Source organism: Camelina sativa, chromosome 11, assembly GCF_000633955.1.
Source record: "Camelina sativa cultivar DH55 chromosome 11, Cs, whole genome shotgun sequence".
Classification (NCBI taxonomy): domain Eukaryota; kingdom Viridiplantae; phylum Streptophyta; class Magnoliopsida; order Brassicales; family Brassicaceae; genus Camelina; species Camelina sativa.
Window position 1 is genome coordinate 24065542 of NC_025695.1, and position 15417 is coordinate 24080958.

Consider the following 15417-nt stretch of genomic DNA (forward strand, 5'->3'; position numbering starts at 1 on the left):
TGGAAGAGATTCTCACGCTGCCCTCGATCATCTGGATGAGTCTGAACACTTAAAGCTCTACGTGCTACTAACATATCTCCCATGACTGCTGGTTCACCTTCTTCACCTAAATCAGACTCTGGTTCACTCTCTGAACTGCCTACAGGCACAATCTCTCCTCCTTCTTGAAGAAGAAACATCTTCTTGTTAGGACAGTCTCTGGAATAATGCCCCATCCCTTGGCATTTGAAACACCTGATATGACTTGTAGAGGTGCTACTCTTGGGCTTGAAATCGATCTTAACTTCCTCTTTGACTGTGGCTGTCGCGGGTTTGCTGTCCTTGGTGAAGGCGGGTTTACTGAACTCTCTTGGCTTGGGAATGTTAGGCGTAAACGTTGACCTCACTCCCTTTCTCTTGATCTGTGATTCAATTAGCTCTGCCTTATGTACCATTTCTTGCACATCTTCATAGTTCTGCAGCTCTATCTTGTCTTGAATCTCTCTGTTCAAACCTCCAAGAAATCTAGACATAACCATGTCTTCACTTTCTCTCAGATCAGCCCTGATCATAAGCGTTTCCAGCTCCTGATAGTAGTCTCTTCCTGATAGTAGTCTCTTATAGACTTAGTGCCTTGAGTGAGACGCCTCAGCTTGTTAAGAATCTCTCTCTGGTAGTGTGTAGGCACAAACTTCTTTCTCATCTGCGTGACTAACTGTTCCCATGTAGTGATAGCAGGCTCTCTCTGTCGATGTCTAGTGAGTCCCAACTGCTCCCACCACAACAAAGCATAGCCATTGAATTCAGATATGGCTATCTTCACCTTGTTCAACTCATAGGTACCTTGAACTTGAAAGTTCGACTCCATCTTCCTTTCCCAGTCTAGATAAGTCTCTGGATCATTGGTACCATGGAACGAAGGATACTGAATCTTGAGATGATTCAGCTGCTGCCTCAAAGGATCATAATCCCTGCCGTGATCTCTGTTTCTGTTTCTCCTCATTGTCTCTTGGCTATGATCTGAGGCTTCCTCTTCTTCTGAATACTCTCTATCTGTATCAAAGTATATTCGATGCCCAGCTACTTGTTCAGCTCGTCGTGGGCGTGTAGGATCTCTACCAGTTCTTCGATGCTCTCTTTCTGTGTTTTGAGTGTTCCTTCTCTGATTGAAAGAAGTCTCTCTTCCCCTAGTAGGTGACTTAGCTGTTCTGATCCGTGTATGTTTGGAAGAAGCTCCCACGTGTGCCTTTCCTTTGGCTAAGCGGAGAGTCTCATTAGGACTAGGCGGTTCTGAAGAACTCTGATCTGAAGCACTAGCTGCTTGAGCTATATCTTTGATCTGCTTCTCAAACTTGTTACTGAGCTGCTCCATCTGTTGCTGGAACTGAGTAGACATTTTCTTGTTTGCTTCTGTTATTTGCTTAGCCATGGCTTGGTTCAAAGCTTCCATAGCTTCTGGAGAAAGTTCCATTGTACCTGCAAAATAAAGAAGAAAACTCGAAGTAAAACGTTCCTTGAGTGATAGAACAAAATAAACTCTACGACTTGTAATCTAGACACAAACGAACAACAACAAAACAAATCCTAAAATTAAACAAGACTCACAACGAAAGCTAAAACAGCAGAGACTAACACAACAAAGAATTAAACAAGTGAACAAAATCAAAACAACACAAAACAAGATTAGGGTTTAGAATCGCTCAGCCTTTGGCACAGAGTTGGCTCTAATACCACATAATACGAAATCCCTAGGATGAAACTCTGATGGAGGCTGATGACAGGCAAGAGGCGACGTGAATTGATGGTGATGATGCACAAGTGGATTGCGAGTGACGGCAGGTGATGTTCGAGAGAGAAAAGCAATGATTCGATGGTGAGAAGTGTTAGATGGTTATATGGATTCGAAAATAAAGTGAAGAGTTTCTTAATCACAAAGTGTTTAGATACTCAGAATCATGAACGCATTCACGAGTTCGGATTGAGAGGAGAAAGATTCAACAATACTTGTTACATAAAACTTCTTCGCTACCAAACAAGGAGGCGTCGCTTTTGGGTTTTATAATCAACCCTAATGCTCGACACTCCAAACAACAGGAAGTTCAAAATAAAACAACAAGGCGTGTAAAGGAAATAAGAAAACAACGAAGCGTCTAGGTGATCTGTAGTAATACAGAAGTCACTTGTATTAGTACAGAAGTCATGGTGACTTAGCATACATTATTCCCCATTGGTAATGACTTCTAGATAACTCGACGTAGTGATCCATTTGCCTCATTAAAAACCATACCGAAAAAACCCATTGGGACAAAACTCAGCTATGGGAAAAAGAGTACAAACTTCACACCTAAGTTATCTAGTTATCATTACCGGGTGAAGTCTTCAGGGTGGATATGTTGAAGACTTGGATCCTCGGTAGATTGAATGACCCGTCAGCTATGAATGCATGAGCTTCCTTGGCCATCTCCTTAGCTCTTGAACGAGTGATCCTTCCCACGATCTCCGGTTTCTCTGCAGCTTCTGTCTCCTTGTTGGCCACGATCATATCACAATGTAAGGGCAGGTGGAACAAAATAAATCATCAAGTTAACAAGTTTGTTGGATGTTACACACAAGCTAGTACTAGAAAGAAGAGTGGAGAATCAGAAGACGATGTGATCACTATGGCGCATGAGATTTATAAGAACGACATCAAAAAGCCATTTATTTTAGAGCATTGCTGGAGGGAACTGAAGCATGATCAGAAATGGATGACTAAGGAATGTAGTTACAAGAGGACGAAGCTTGCTTCAGACGGAACATAGTCATTGAGTTCAACCAATGATGGAGCTGATGTGAGGCCTCCGGGGGTTAAAGCTACTAAGAAAAAAGGGAAGAAACCGAAAGTGATTATTGATGTGGAGGATGGTTCGGTAAAAAAGTTAGATCGGATCATAGCAATGAAGGATCAAGAACAAGCAGCTAAGGAGAGACATGCCAAAATGAGATTGCTAGACAGCCTGATTAACAAGGGTGAACTAACACCCGCTGAAGTTATACTTAGGGACAAGCTCGTTGACCAAATGGGTACACACATATAGGTTTAACTCTTGTTGTGTTGTGTATAATTTTTGAAAATTAAACTTGTTGTGTTTTAGACTTGTGAAACTTGTTGCTTACATTCACTTGTTGTGTTACTAACGGTTGTTGTCTTTTTCTATTGTTTCAGGTTTCGGGTCATCATATGTAGTTGTGTTGGTGTCACGTGAAGGGAAACAAGTTTGATGTGAAGTGAATGGAAGATGTTTGAATGTTATCACGGGTTGAATGTGTTGATGTTTTTACCCGTTAATGTTTTGTTTGTAATGTGTGTCGGCTTTTCACTTTTGTTTTTGTTGTATGTCTTTTGCCCTTTGTAAGGGTTGTATGTCTTTTTCCCTTTGTAAGGGTTGTATGTCTTTTGCAAGGACAGTCATGACTTCTCCAACCCGTGAATGTTGTATTTGGTTGTGTGTCTTTTGTAAGTCTATATATTGGACAAGTTTATCACAACTGCATTTGCTTCTCATCTTTTTCCTCTCTTCTGATTCTTCTCATCTATTTTCTCTTATTTTCACATCATTTTGTTACAAAATAACATATTCATTACAAAGTTTGTGTTACAAAGTTTAGAAACTTTTTACAAACCCATTTCCATTACAAAATAAACCTTAGTACAAAAATGTCTAATTGGAGTTCTGATGAAGAAATTGATGAAATGGTAGAGGAGGAAGTTGATAGTATAGTGGAGGAGATCCAATACAACTACACTCATCCGGAAGTACCAACAGCTCCTATAGTCCGAAGGGTGCACATTAATAGAAACCGCGAAGATGGCCACACTCGATTATGGAATGATTATTTTAGTGAGAATCCGCCTTACACTCAAGATATGTTCCGCCGTCGCTTTAGAATGAACAAACAATTGTTCATTCGTATTGTTAATACTATTGAGAATGGAGTCCCATACTTCAGACAAAGACGAGATGCTACTGGACGGCTCGGTCTTTCAGCACTTCAAAAATGCACAGCAGCTATCCATATGATGGTATACGGATGTGCGGCATATGCGGTGGATGAATATTTACGACTCGCTGAAACAACCGCCCACAAATGCCTTCTACATTTTGTTGAGGGAGTTATAAATCTGTTTGGAGACGAGTATCTCAGAAGACCTACAGCGGAAGACCTCCAACGATTGATGAATATTGCAGAACATCGCGGTTTCCCCGGAATGGTAGGGAGCATAGATTGTATGCATTGGGAGTGGAAGAATTGTCTCACTGCATGGAAAGGAAAATATTCACGTGGATCTGGAAAACCGACAATCGTACTAGAGGTTGTGGCGTCACAAGATTTATGGATTTGGCACGCATTTTTCGGACCACCAGGTACGTTAAATGATATCAATGCTTTGGACCGCTCACCGGTGTTTGATGATATCCTAGAGGGCCGAGCTCCGAGAGTTAAATACGTTGTCAATGGAAGGCAATACAAAATGGCGTACTACCTCACTGACGGTATCTATCCCAAATGGGCAACTTTAATCCAATCCATTACACTTCCACGTGGTCGAAAAGCAAAACTCTTTGCTCAAAATCAAGAAGCATGTCGTAAAGATGTAGAGCGTGCATTTGGAGTCTTGCAAGCTCGATTTGCAATCGTGAAAAATCCCACACTTTTTTGGGATAAAGGAAAAATAGGGAAAATAATGAGAGCATGTATCATCATGCATAACATGATAGTAGAAGACGAACGACATGAATACAATTTCTACTATCCAACAGAGTTCTATCACGGGAAGGAAGCGGAACTTCCCAAGTCGATTTATCGTATTGTACATATATGCCAACAACTATAAATAATATGATGCGCATTCGAAATGACCTTCATGATACACAAATGGATGATCATTTGGAAAAAGACTTGATTGAGCATATCTGGCAAAAATTTGGGGCAACCGCACAATAAATCTTATTCCGATTTTTGTTTAATATGTTTAATATTTCAACTTTTTTAATATATGTTTACTATTCCAAATTTTGTAAAATATGTTTAATATTCCAAAGTTTGTAAAATTTTATTGTTTTCTATTTTATGTAATTTAAAATATTTAAAAAATTGTTTTGTCATTTTAGATAATTAAAGTTTGATAATTAATCAACATAAATTAAAAAAATATTATTTAAATGCTTGAGCAACCGTCAATGAGGTTCTCTAGTGGAGGAGTGATTTTGGTTAAGTACTGTTAGGGTTACTTTAATTAATTTAGTATTAATTATATTATTATTTAAGATGAGAGTAACCATAAAGGTTGCTCCACTAATGATGGTCTTAAAACTCAGTGTAAGCCCCATATAAACATATTGGACTCGAGACGCTACGTTTTCAGACTCAATTATTGAATTCTATGTTACATGATAACTATTTTAAAGGTTTTTTCCGTTTTTGAAGCGGTTTCGGAAACTTGTCGACATAAGATTCTTAGAAGTCTCTGTTTGGAAACATGATGGAAATTTCATTTCCGTTTTGGTAACACAACGAAAACTTTTTTTAGCTTATAAACTTAATAAATAAAATAATTTAAAAATATATATTCATGATCATATATATATATATATAATATTATTAGTGTTTTAATTCAACTATTTAATATTTATGTTTTGAATTTGTGTTGTTTTAAATATTCTTTTTGATTTTAATGTTTGGTGCTTTATTATGCATGTATACACATATATATCTAGATATGTTATATATATGTTTCCAAAACGTTTCTATTTCTTAATTTTAGAAAAAATTGTTTTCCGTTTTTAAAACATTTTATTTCAGCGTATTCGTTTCTGTTTCCATGCAATATAGATTGAATTAAAAACACAAAATAACCCAAAAGAATTGGGAAAGAATACTAAACATATATATAACTGTGAGAGTGTCACGATCCTATCCATGAGATCCAAACCAATAAGAGCCGCTATAAAGAATAATGTCTTGGTGGTATGCAATTATTCAACCTTTAAATATTTTGTAGAAAAATGTGTGATCATGCTCGCGCCACATGATAGACTATCTAAACTAAATTACGGGACATTGTTATCAACGATTAACATTTTTTTTAAAAATGGAAAAAAAAAAACATGAAAAAGCAAGCAAACGTTTTGAATGAAGACACTTACAAAGTAACTGGAAATTGTTAAGCTCTGGATTCCATTACACGATTGAAACAAAACAAAACTAGAAGCAGCAACGTACACGTTTTATAATTTACATTGTTGTCAGTCGTCAGTTTCCTTCCACTCCCCATAGGAGTATTTATTTATTTTTATTTTTGGGATAATATATTTGTTTTTGTTATCAACATATATTCATTAAACTAATATATCTAGAAATAGTTAATCAAGAACTCACAAGATAGAGATTTATCACATTCAGGACACAATACAAAACTATATAATGAGAAGTTAAGTTATGTACAGTATTGTTTTAGTATATGCAAAAAAAAATTATTTTAAAATACTTTAAATTTTTCATTATATGAGTATATAAATTATTATTACTCCCTCTATTCCTTATTAATCCAAAAATCTGTATTCAACAAAAGAAACCTAACAAAAGTGTCAGGCTAATTTGGCTACTAATTAAATTACCACAATTCCAAATATCACGCAAAGTTTGACCCTAAAAAAAAAATTATACGAATCAACAGCAGTCATCAAAAAAATTATATGAATAAAACAGTCATCAAAAGAATTTGTATGAATCAACAGTCCTCAGTCCTCACATACCTGGAAAATAGAAATAGTGAAGGGTTCGATGCAAATAGGGCAATCGAGAAAATCCAGATCCAGCATTGCCAAACGTGTATTGACCTCTACTCGTTGCCTCTTTTACGAGTGAACGTTCCTCAAACCATTTACATACCTTGAAATACACTCCATAACGATAAGCTGAAATTGAATTGAATCAGGTTTACTACTACTCTACACACAAAAAATATCGGGGAGATAGATTTGCAAACATTAATTGGACAAAAAAGCACATTCCGTTTTAGGTTTAGGGTTCTTGCACTACAAGAAAACAGAGATTTACCGACTGCAAAAACAGTCACTATACAGTCGCTAACTACTTAGTCACGACTGATTGGCGACTGACATACCTAGTCGCTAAACAGTGCGTCGCTAAAAAAATCAGTCGCTAAAAAGTCGCTATGGAGCTACTAATTGGCGACTGATAATTGGGGTCGCTCTTCCCTCGCCAAACAATCGCTAAAATTCCGACTGAATTGCAACGCTTTAGCGACCGATATGGTTACTCATTTGCGACTGTTTGGGTACTGTTTTGTTTACGTTTTGGTGACTGTTTTGCGACTGTTTAATTATCATATTTTTAAAAAAATTCTGGTAAAAATGCATTATTTGATTTTGTAATACCAAAACTGATTAAGAAAATATGTACTAAAACATAACAAACATGAAATTAAACAAATACATAAGTACCATGTTTTTACAAAAGTTCCAAAAGTTCCAAAAAACATCCAAATATCCAAGAGTGTTGCAAATATTACATGAGGGAACCTAACTTTGAAAATCAGTAGGGTTTAGGTCATTGGTTTGAGACTCAAGGAAGGCGACATAGTTTGGGTTAGTCTTGAAGAAGCTCACCAAGCGTGAGATCTCTGCTTGTTGCTCAGATGCAACCCGCAAAGCCTCAGCTGCAACCCGTGAAGCCTTTGCGTCACGCTCTGCTTGTAGAGCTGCTTGTTCCTCTATCTTGCGATTAGCGTCTTCAAGCTGTTGTTGCAGGGTTGTGAAAGTAGAAGAGCTTCCAGGGTACTTCCGCTTCCCGTTGATGTAACTTCCTAGGCTTCCAACTCCAAAGTATGTTCCTCTATCATTTATGTAAGTAGACTCCATACACAAAACAGAGAGAAAAAGTTATTATAATTACTTAACAATGAAAAACTTAATAGCTTATTAGAAAGAAGCAAATTACCTGAAGAAAGAGCTCATCATCCTCCTCATGAGATAGCTCTGATCGACGTGAAGTACCATCTGAAGACTCATCATTATCCTGAGCAGCCAACTTAGCTTCCCTTCTTTTCTTATATGCCTCATGAACTGCTTGCGCTTTCTTATCCACAAAAGTACCATCTTTTTTGGTATGAGTCATGAGAAAAACTTCAGGAATAGTTGGCGGTCTTCCCAATTCTACTTCCTGGAATGTTAGACAATGAAAAGGTTAGGAACCATTTGATGTCAAGTAATTAAACAATGAAAAGGTTATGATGTAACTCACCATCTCTTGTTCGATTTGTAAGTAAGACTTCGGCCCTGATACATGCTTGTGAGGGCCAAGACCATTACGGTCAGACATTCGAGCTGCTGAAGTGGTTGCACTCTTTGCCATGGCTTCTTCTGTGTTCGAATAGTCACACATTTCTTTCCAAAGAGTTCTCTCAATCCACCTCGGTTTCACTTCCTCTCGCTGAGCTGCTGCCTTGGAAACCATGTCTTTCATACGGTTTTGACAAATGCTATAGAACTTTGCTTGAACCACACCGGTTAGAGAGGGATCCCAGGTGTGTGTTTTCTACAAAAGAAGACTATTGTTAGCGATAAAAAAAACCAAGAAAAAAAGATATAAATACAGAAATCAAATTCTAATCCAAAATACAAAATTCTAATCCAAAATACAAAATTCTAATCCAAAATACAAAATTCTAATCCAAATTCTTACCAAGTGGTTCCATGCTCTAATGAGGGAGAGAGGACATTGGTATACTTCTCACGGCCTGGTTGGACAAGCATGTCATGTAAAGAACCGAGTACATCAGCTGGGAGATTTGATTCCCTTGCACCGTCATCCTCCGAATCAACTTCTTCCTCATGTGAGTTTTGCGCTTGAGAACTGTGAAGCGATGCAGAAGCTGCTCGAGGTTGACCAGGTTGAGAAGAGAGTGGTCAATGAGACTGTCGAGGTAGAGGAGACTCTCGTGGTAGATTCGAGACTTGAGGAGACTGTCGATGATGATTTGTGACTGACGGTTGAGGAGACTCTCGAAGTTGACTCGAGAATTCTGGTGGATTCGTCGCGGAGGCGAGAGGTTGAGGAAAAGGATGCCTGGTTGGATCTTCGCCGGAAGGGGATGTTCCGGGAAAGCTCCTCGGTAAGAAGGTGTAGGTCTCGCTGGAGGCTGGAGGTTTGGGACAGGAGTTCCCTGAGAATCAATCTCTGGAACTCGATGGTTCGCCGGCGTGAAGGTATACTGGGGAGGAAGATTGGCGGGTCTGTGATTCGTCGTTTATGAGGTTCCCGAGGTTCGATGAGAGGGGTTTCTTCTTCCTCCGCCTCTTTTCTTTACTCCAGCCATCAAGGGTTTACGGTTTCGTCGAGTGAGAGGAATTTAGATCTAGGGTTTTGAGGTTTCGCCGTTTCGTCTCTAAGAAGAAGAAGAAATGAGAAAAGAAATGTTAGATTAGGGTTTGTTCAGGGAAGAAAACAAAAAATAATGGGTTTTCGTGTTTTGTTATGGCCCAAATTTTGTTAAGGCCCAAATTTATTAAAGCAGTCGCTAAATAGTAGCTCTTTAGTTGCAATCTTTTAGCGACTGTCAAACTGGTCTCCAAATTAGTCGCAAATTGGCGACTACACTACGACAATATGCATCAGTCTCCAATTAGCGTCTACTAGGCGACTGATTTATTTTAGTAGTCATTCAGTAGCGACACAATCGCAATTCAGTCGCTAAATTTAGCGACTATGTTTTTAGTCGCAAATTGCAGTAACCAATTCCATGTTTTCTTGTAGTGTTGGGTAAGAAGAAAAATTACTTAAGTTTCTTAGATAAGAAGAAAGATTACTTAAGTTTCTTGGATAAGAAGAATCAACTCTCTCTGTATTTATCTCCTCTTTTCTTCTGGTTGCTATATAAACTACAAGAGGTAAATACTATAGCTTTTGTTAATATTCATAACTTTTCTCTTGAATTCATATTATGTTTTTAATAGTTTCAGGTTGAAGATGCTTCTGGATTATACCCCTCTCTCAAATATAAATTCTTTGAAAAAAGAATGAAAGAACAGAACTCTAATATCCAAGACATATAATTTTTATCCAGTAGATAAACCTGCAATTATTCGCGGTATTGAAGCAATTTTTGTGGATGCAAAATATATCAACATTATTGTGTGTCTGTGTTTATAGTTATAATCTTCGTATTACATTATAGCTTTCTCAAAGCAAATTTTTTTTTAGCATATTTGTCAACACTACGTGCAAGCAAAGATCATGGCAATATTTATTGTTGATGTAAGATCTCGACAATAATATTAATAACAGGAATTTGGGGGTAAAAGCGGAGTTGGTCCTTTTATTAACGTAGAAACGAAATAAGAGTTTACAGAAATGACAATCAAAGTTCTAAGCGCAGTCAATACGATTTCGCTAATTGCTCTTTCCACTCTGATTGTCCAGATTTCGGATCATGTGCGTGCCTGATAGTGACCTCTGATATTTATATAGTGGGTCATTGACCTAGGATTTCTTCTGTCCCTTTTGCAAATGACGATTTTAACCCTACTGCTTGATAGGCCAAATCCATGACTTTAGATCCTAAAATCTTGAAGATTTTCTGTTTGAACCTCTTCAAATGTTTGGGAAAAAAAAGCCCATATCCATATAACCAAATTTTCACTTTGAAGAATACTACGCTATTGAGCAGATATCCAATATTTTTTTTCTGGTTTAATGTTTCTAATTTTGCTGAATCGAATTTTGGCTACTTTTTAAAAACTTAAAGTAATAATTAATAATGATTATTTATTATTTTGATCATAATTTTGTGCGTATGCACGGGGCAGATACTAGTCTCTTTATATAATAAGACTTAGCTAGAGAGAAGTCTCAAGCAAAGTTAGTAATACAAGTCAACAAGACTGTTATTATTAGGCAAAAACAATGCATCTGACAATGTGACATGAGAATCCACTAGCTTCTGGAAAAGAATTAGAGCAATAGAGCTAACAATCATATAAAACACCATGTGGCTCCGTGACATTGAACAACATGCAAAATATCATATAAGTTTTTTTTATAGATACGTTTCAAACCCACGCATAGCATGAGATGTTTCCTAGTATCGAAATAAATAGAACAATGGACATATAAATGCAACTAATGGTAACACTTTTTCATCATAGTTCTAACAGTGGAAAATATGTTCATACGAATAAAACAGAGCCTTTGTCTTATTATTGCTTCAACTTGTTGATGCAAAGCTTCATCTTCAATGAGTCACCACGCAAAAAACGCTTAGGGATCAACATGAAGCTCTCTTCAGGTCTTTGGGAGCTCACTTCTAGAATTCTCTTCACCTCTGATGATTCGTAAGTCATAGTATTCCCATCCACAGTGTATATTAGAAGGTATGTAAACTCTCCTACTTCTGGAGTAGATGGTGCAATGCAGCTTACAGTAACATACACACCATACGGCTCTCTAAAACACTGCACTGCGAACGATAGGTTTATCATATATTCAATTTCAATTAATATCTTATCATTGATGTTCATCCGAACATTAAAGAAATTGTCACAGCAGAACAACATGTATCTGTTCTGGTGGTCACGGGTAAAGTGACGGAACATGTTATCGTATGAGCAAATGTGACTGCAGTCTTCCAGAGGGCATGAGCAAATCTGAGAGAAGGTACATTCCTTCTCATGTGTTGCTTCTTTCCCATAAGAGACATGTTTGGTGCAACCTAAGTTGGCGTTTGGGCATGGGACAAAGATCGATTCAAGAACCTTTTCCATTGCTCTGCAGCGACTGTGACCAACAGGCAAAGCACATGAAGGACACTTATTACTCAGTTTTGGAAAGCATGAAGCGCAAGCTAAAATGTCCATTATCACACTGAAACAAAAAAGAAAAAAAAAAACTCAACAAGAGTTACTATCAAAGCCGTATTCAAGAAACGAGCACCTTGCTAGAGTGTTTAATGACCACAATTTCAAATATCATCTTCTTAATGCAAAGTTTGACCCCAAATAAACAGTCATCAAACATGGTATATTGATACATACTTNGCATGGGACAAAGATCGATTCAAGAACCTTTTCCATTGCTCTGCAGCGACTGTGACCAACAGGCAAAGCACATGAAGGACACTTATTACTCAGTTTTGGAAAGCATGAAGCGCAAGCTAAAATGTCCATTATCACACTGAAACAAAAAAGAAAAAAAAAAACTCAACAAGAGTTACTATCAAAGCCGTATTCAAGAAACGAGCACCTTGCTAGAGTGTTTAATGACCACAATTTCAAATATCATCTTCTTAATGCAAAGTTTGACCCCAAATAAACAGTCATCAAACATGGTATATTGATACATACTTGGAAGATAGGAATAGTGAATGGCTCGACGCAAATAGGGCAGTCGAGAAAATCAAGATCCAGCATTGACGAGCGAGTTTTATCCTCTGTTCGTTGCCTCTTTCGTAAGTTAATGTTACTCATACCATTTACATCGCTTGAGGAACACTCCATAATGATACACTGAAATTGAATTGATTAAGGTTTATTAGTCTTGACGCTTAAAAATATGAGACATGGTTTTGGTTGAATTCGAACCAAAATATTAATTTCCCCTATTCAATTGTTTGGATTCACTTGACTCAAAATTGTAACAATTCGAATTTACAAACTTTGAATCGAAACAATTCGAAGCCGCACAGCAGTAAACACCCTACTTCTACAAAAATCAATAGGCATAACAAACTAGATCAACATAACGAGATGCTACTGCTAGAACCTGTTTTAGGTTTAGGTTTCTTGGGTAAGAAGAAACTCCACCAGTACATACCTTCTCCTTTCTCTACGCTCTTGACGAAGACAGTTCCTTTTGTGCTTTTAGATTAAATTAGTCTCCTGTAATCTCACGAGCAGATATTATATATTTTGAGTTTTTCAAATTAAAGAATCAATTTCCTTAATTATCTAATAAGGAATATAAGTAATTGCCATAATATTTTTTTTTTGTCAACCTTAGCCAAATGGACTAATTTGAAGAGGAAATTGCACAAAGATTTGTGAAAAGCGTTAGAGCGTTATAAAAAGTTTAGGTAAGCATCAAATGTCAAAACATAAATATTCCAACACAGAGATCTGACTACTTNAAAAAAAAAAAAAAAAAAAAAAAAAAAGAACCAACCGAGAGAGATTATGAGCTCGCAGAAACCTTCAGTCCGATGGTAATCTTCATCTCCAACGATTCACCACGCAATAGAGAGTGAGGGACAAACATGAAATTGTCTTGAGGGGTTTCAGAGCTCACTTCAAGAACTCTCTTCACTTCTGGTGATTTATAAGTAAGAGTGTGTCCATCCATAGAGTAGTAGAGACAGTATGCAAGCTTACCTAGTTCGGGAGCAGATGGTGCAATCCATCTAACAGTCACATACAAACCATCCGGCTCATTGAAACATTGCAGTGCAAACAATAGTCTCTTCTTAGATTCCCAAAGTACTAAACTCTTCTCGCTAGCTATGTTCATCTGAACATCAACTGCACTACCGCAAACAAAGGACACAGATTTGGATTCGTGACAGTGGTTATCAACAAAGTGAGTGTAGATGTTATCATATGATCCAGTGTAACTGCATTCCAATGCAGGGCAGGAGCATTGAGTAAAAGTGCATTCCTTTTCATGGATTGATTCTTTCGCATAAGATACGATCTTGGTGCATCCAAACTTGGCGTTACGGCAAGGGACAAAGACTGATTCGAGAACACTCTCCATTGCTCTGCAGCGATTGTGGCCAACAGGCGAAGCACATGAAGGGCACTTATTACTCAGTTTGGGACAGCAAGAGGTGCAAGCCAAATGCCCATTCTCACACTAAAAATCCAAAACCAATCAAAGCTTTAATAACCACACATATTCAAGAGAACGTGAATATGGAAAAGAGACAACTGGTTAATCCAAAAATAAAACTGTCACAGTATAAACCCAAATGTAACTAATATATATACTCGATGTTGCCTAGTTAATAGTTATACACACATTTCAAATGAGAAACAGATTAGAAACAAAACCTGAAAGATTGGAATAGTCAATGCCTCGAAGCAAATGGGACAGTCCAGAACATCCAGACCAAGCAGCATCGCTGAACTACTACGTTGCCTCTTTTTCAAGTGAGTGTTGTTGCGCAATCCTTCTCTGTCACTGTTAGATTCGGAACTGACCACATTATAATTTTGATCATGAATCAGTCTACCTTGTTCCTCATTGCCTCCAGTTTTAGTTTGAGGCTTCCTTGGACAACATCGTAAATGGCGCCACAGATTTGATGATATACGAGGTGTCACCAAAACCTTACCCCAATGGATACAACTACTCCTTCCTCTGCCATCTTCCCCTGTACCTACCGGTACAAACTCTTCCCAAGCATCAGCTTTTTCCCAGTCACCCTGAACCGTTCCTTGAGTTTCTCCATCACCTTCCTCATTCGCTTCAATACATTCAATCTTAACATTACGAGTTACAAACTGCAAATCCATTCTGCATGAATCATAAAGAACATAGATGAAATCATTATCTGCTCATTATAATGGCAAAGTGATCTGCTTTATAGAATAATCCCATGTCCCATAAGAAGAGCAAACACACAAAAGCAAAGATTAAATTTTTAAACAAAAAAAAAAAAAAAACCTAAATAGAGATGTTAAGAGATAAAAACAATGAATTTATTTTACCAAAAAAAAAAAAATAAACAATGAATTTATTAAGGGAGTACTAGAAGCAAAGAATGAAGAAACTAAAGAACACAAACATGTAAAATCCCTAAAGTCCATGTTACGTTTTGAATCTCACTTGCACAGAGCGAATGATTAATGGGTTTTCACCAGAAGAAGCTGCAAAGGACGAAGACGAATTGAGAATTGAGCCGAGAGATTTTGGGGGTTTCTTTTTCGTGAAGATGAACAATTGCGAAGACTGTAAAAAACGCATCGTTTCACTGAATCAACAAAGCTACGTCGTTTTGACCCGAAGGACTTGAAAATTCACTAAGGGGGGTGTATTGAATTTAATATTTTAGAAGATTTTGGGTTATTCTTAAATCCCCTGTTATTTAATTGGTGATTTTTTAAAATCATCTGAAATCCATTGTTATTGAATGTGAAATTTATAAAAATCATTTACAATCTGTTGTTATTCAATCAATCATTTATAAATCTCACTTCAAATCTACTGTTATTCAAAAAATCATAAATTTTTCTAAAAAACCTATTGAATGGGATTCTAGGAGACTTTTAAAACATTTTTAGTTCTAAAATATGTCTTACAAAATCACACCTTTGAAGGTGAAATTTCATAATATTTGTTTAAAAAATCTTCTTCCATCTACCCAAACAAAAGAAAAAAAAA

At 37.1% G+C, this 15417-nt stretch overlaps 3 protein-coding genes across 3 annotated transcripts in view; 1 reads left to right on the forward strand and 2 right to left on the reverse strand.

The window, feature by feature from the left end:
* Window positions 3677-5504, forward strand: LOC104728272. Its single transcript, XM_019231930.1, has 2 exons — window positions 3677-4514; window positions 5449-5504. The coding sequence occupies exons 1-2, from the start codon at window positions 3677-3679 to the stop codon at window positions 5502-5504; spliced, it is 894 nt and encodes a 297-aa protein (XP_019087475.1).
* LOC104728273 (E3 ubiquitin-protein ligase SINA-like 7) lies at window positions 11241-12536 on the reverse strand. The gene is made up of 3 exons (XM_010447276.1): window positions 12384-12536; window positions 12195-12213; window positions 11241-11884 (listed from the first exon to the last, which is right to left on the reverse strand). The coding sequence occupies exons 1-3, from the start codon at window positions 12534-12536 to the stop codon at window positions 11241-11243; spliced, it is 816 nt and encodes a 271-aa protein (XP_010445578.1).
* Window positions 13210-15417, reverse strand: part of LOC104728275 (E3 ubiquitin-protein ligase SINA-like 7) — a 7348-nt gene continuing 5140 nt past the window's right edge. Inside the window, exons 4-5 of the mRNA XM_019231931.1 lie at window positions 14085-14550; window positions 13210-13887 (exon numbers count right to left, since the gene is read on the reverse strand). Of these exons, the coding sequence (XP_019087476.1) occupies window positions 13210-13887; window positions 14085-14550 (1144 nt within the window). The remainder of the gene's footprint in view (window positions 13888-14084; window positions 14551-15417) is intronic.

Excerpts from the sequence above, each read along its gene's own strand:
- LOC104728273 (XM_010447276.1), bottom strand. The coding sequence starts at position 12,536 with ATGGAGTGTTCCTCAAGCGATGTAAATGGTATGAGTAACATTAACTTA.
- LOC104728272 (XM_019231930.1), top strand. The coding sequence starts at position 3,677 with ATGTCTAATTGGAGTTCTGATGAAGAAATTGATGAAATGGTAGAGGAG. Across the intron at positions 4,515-5,448 it reads GGCGTACTACCTCACTGACG|CGGTTTCGGAAACTTGTCGA; the intron begins GTATCTATCCCA and ends CCGTTTTTGAAG.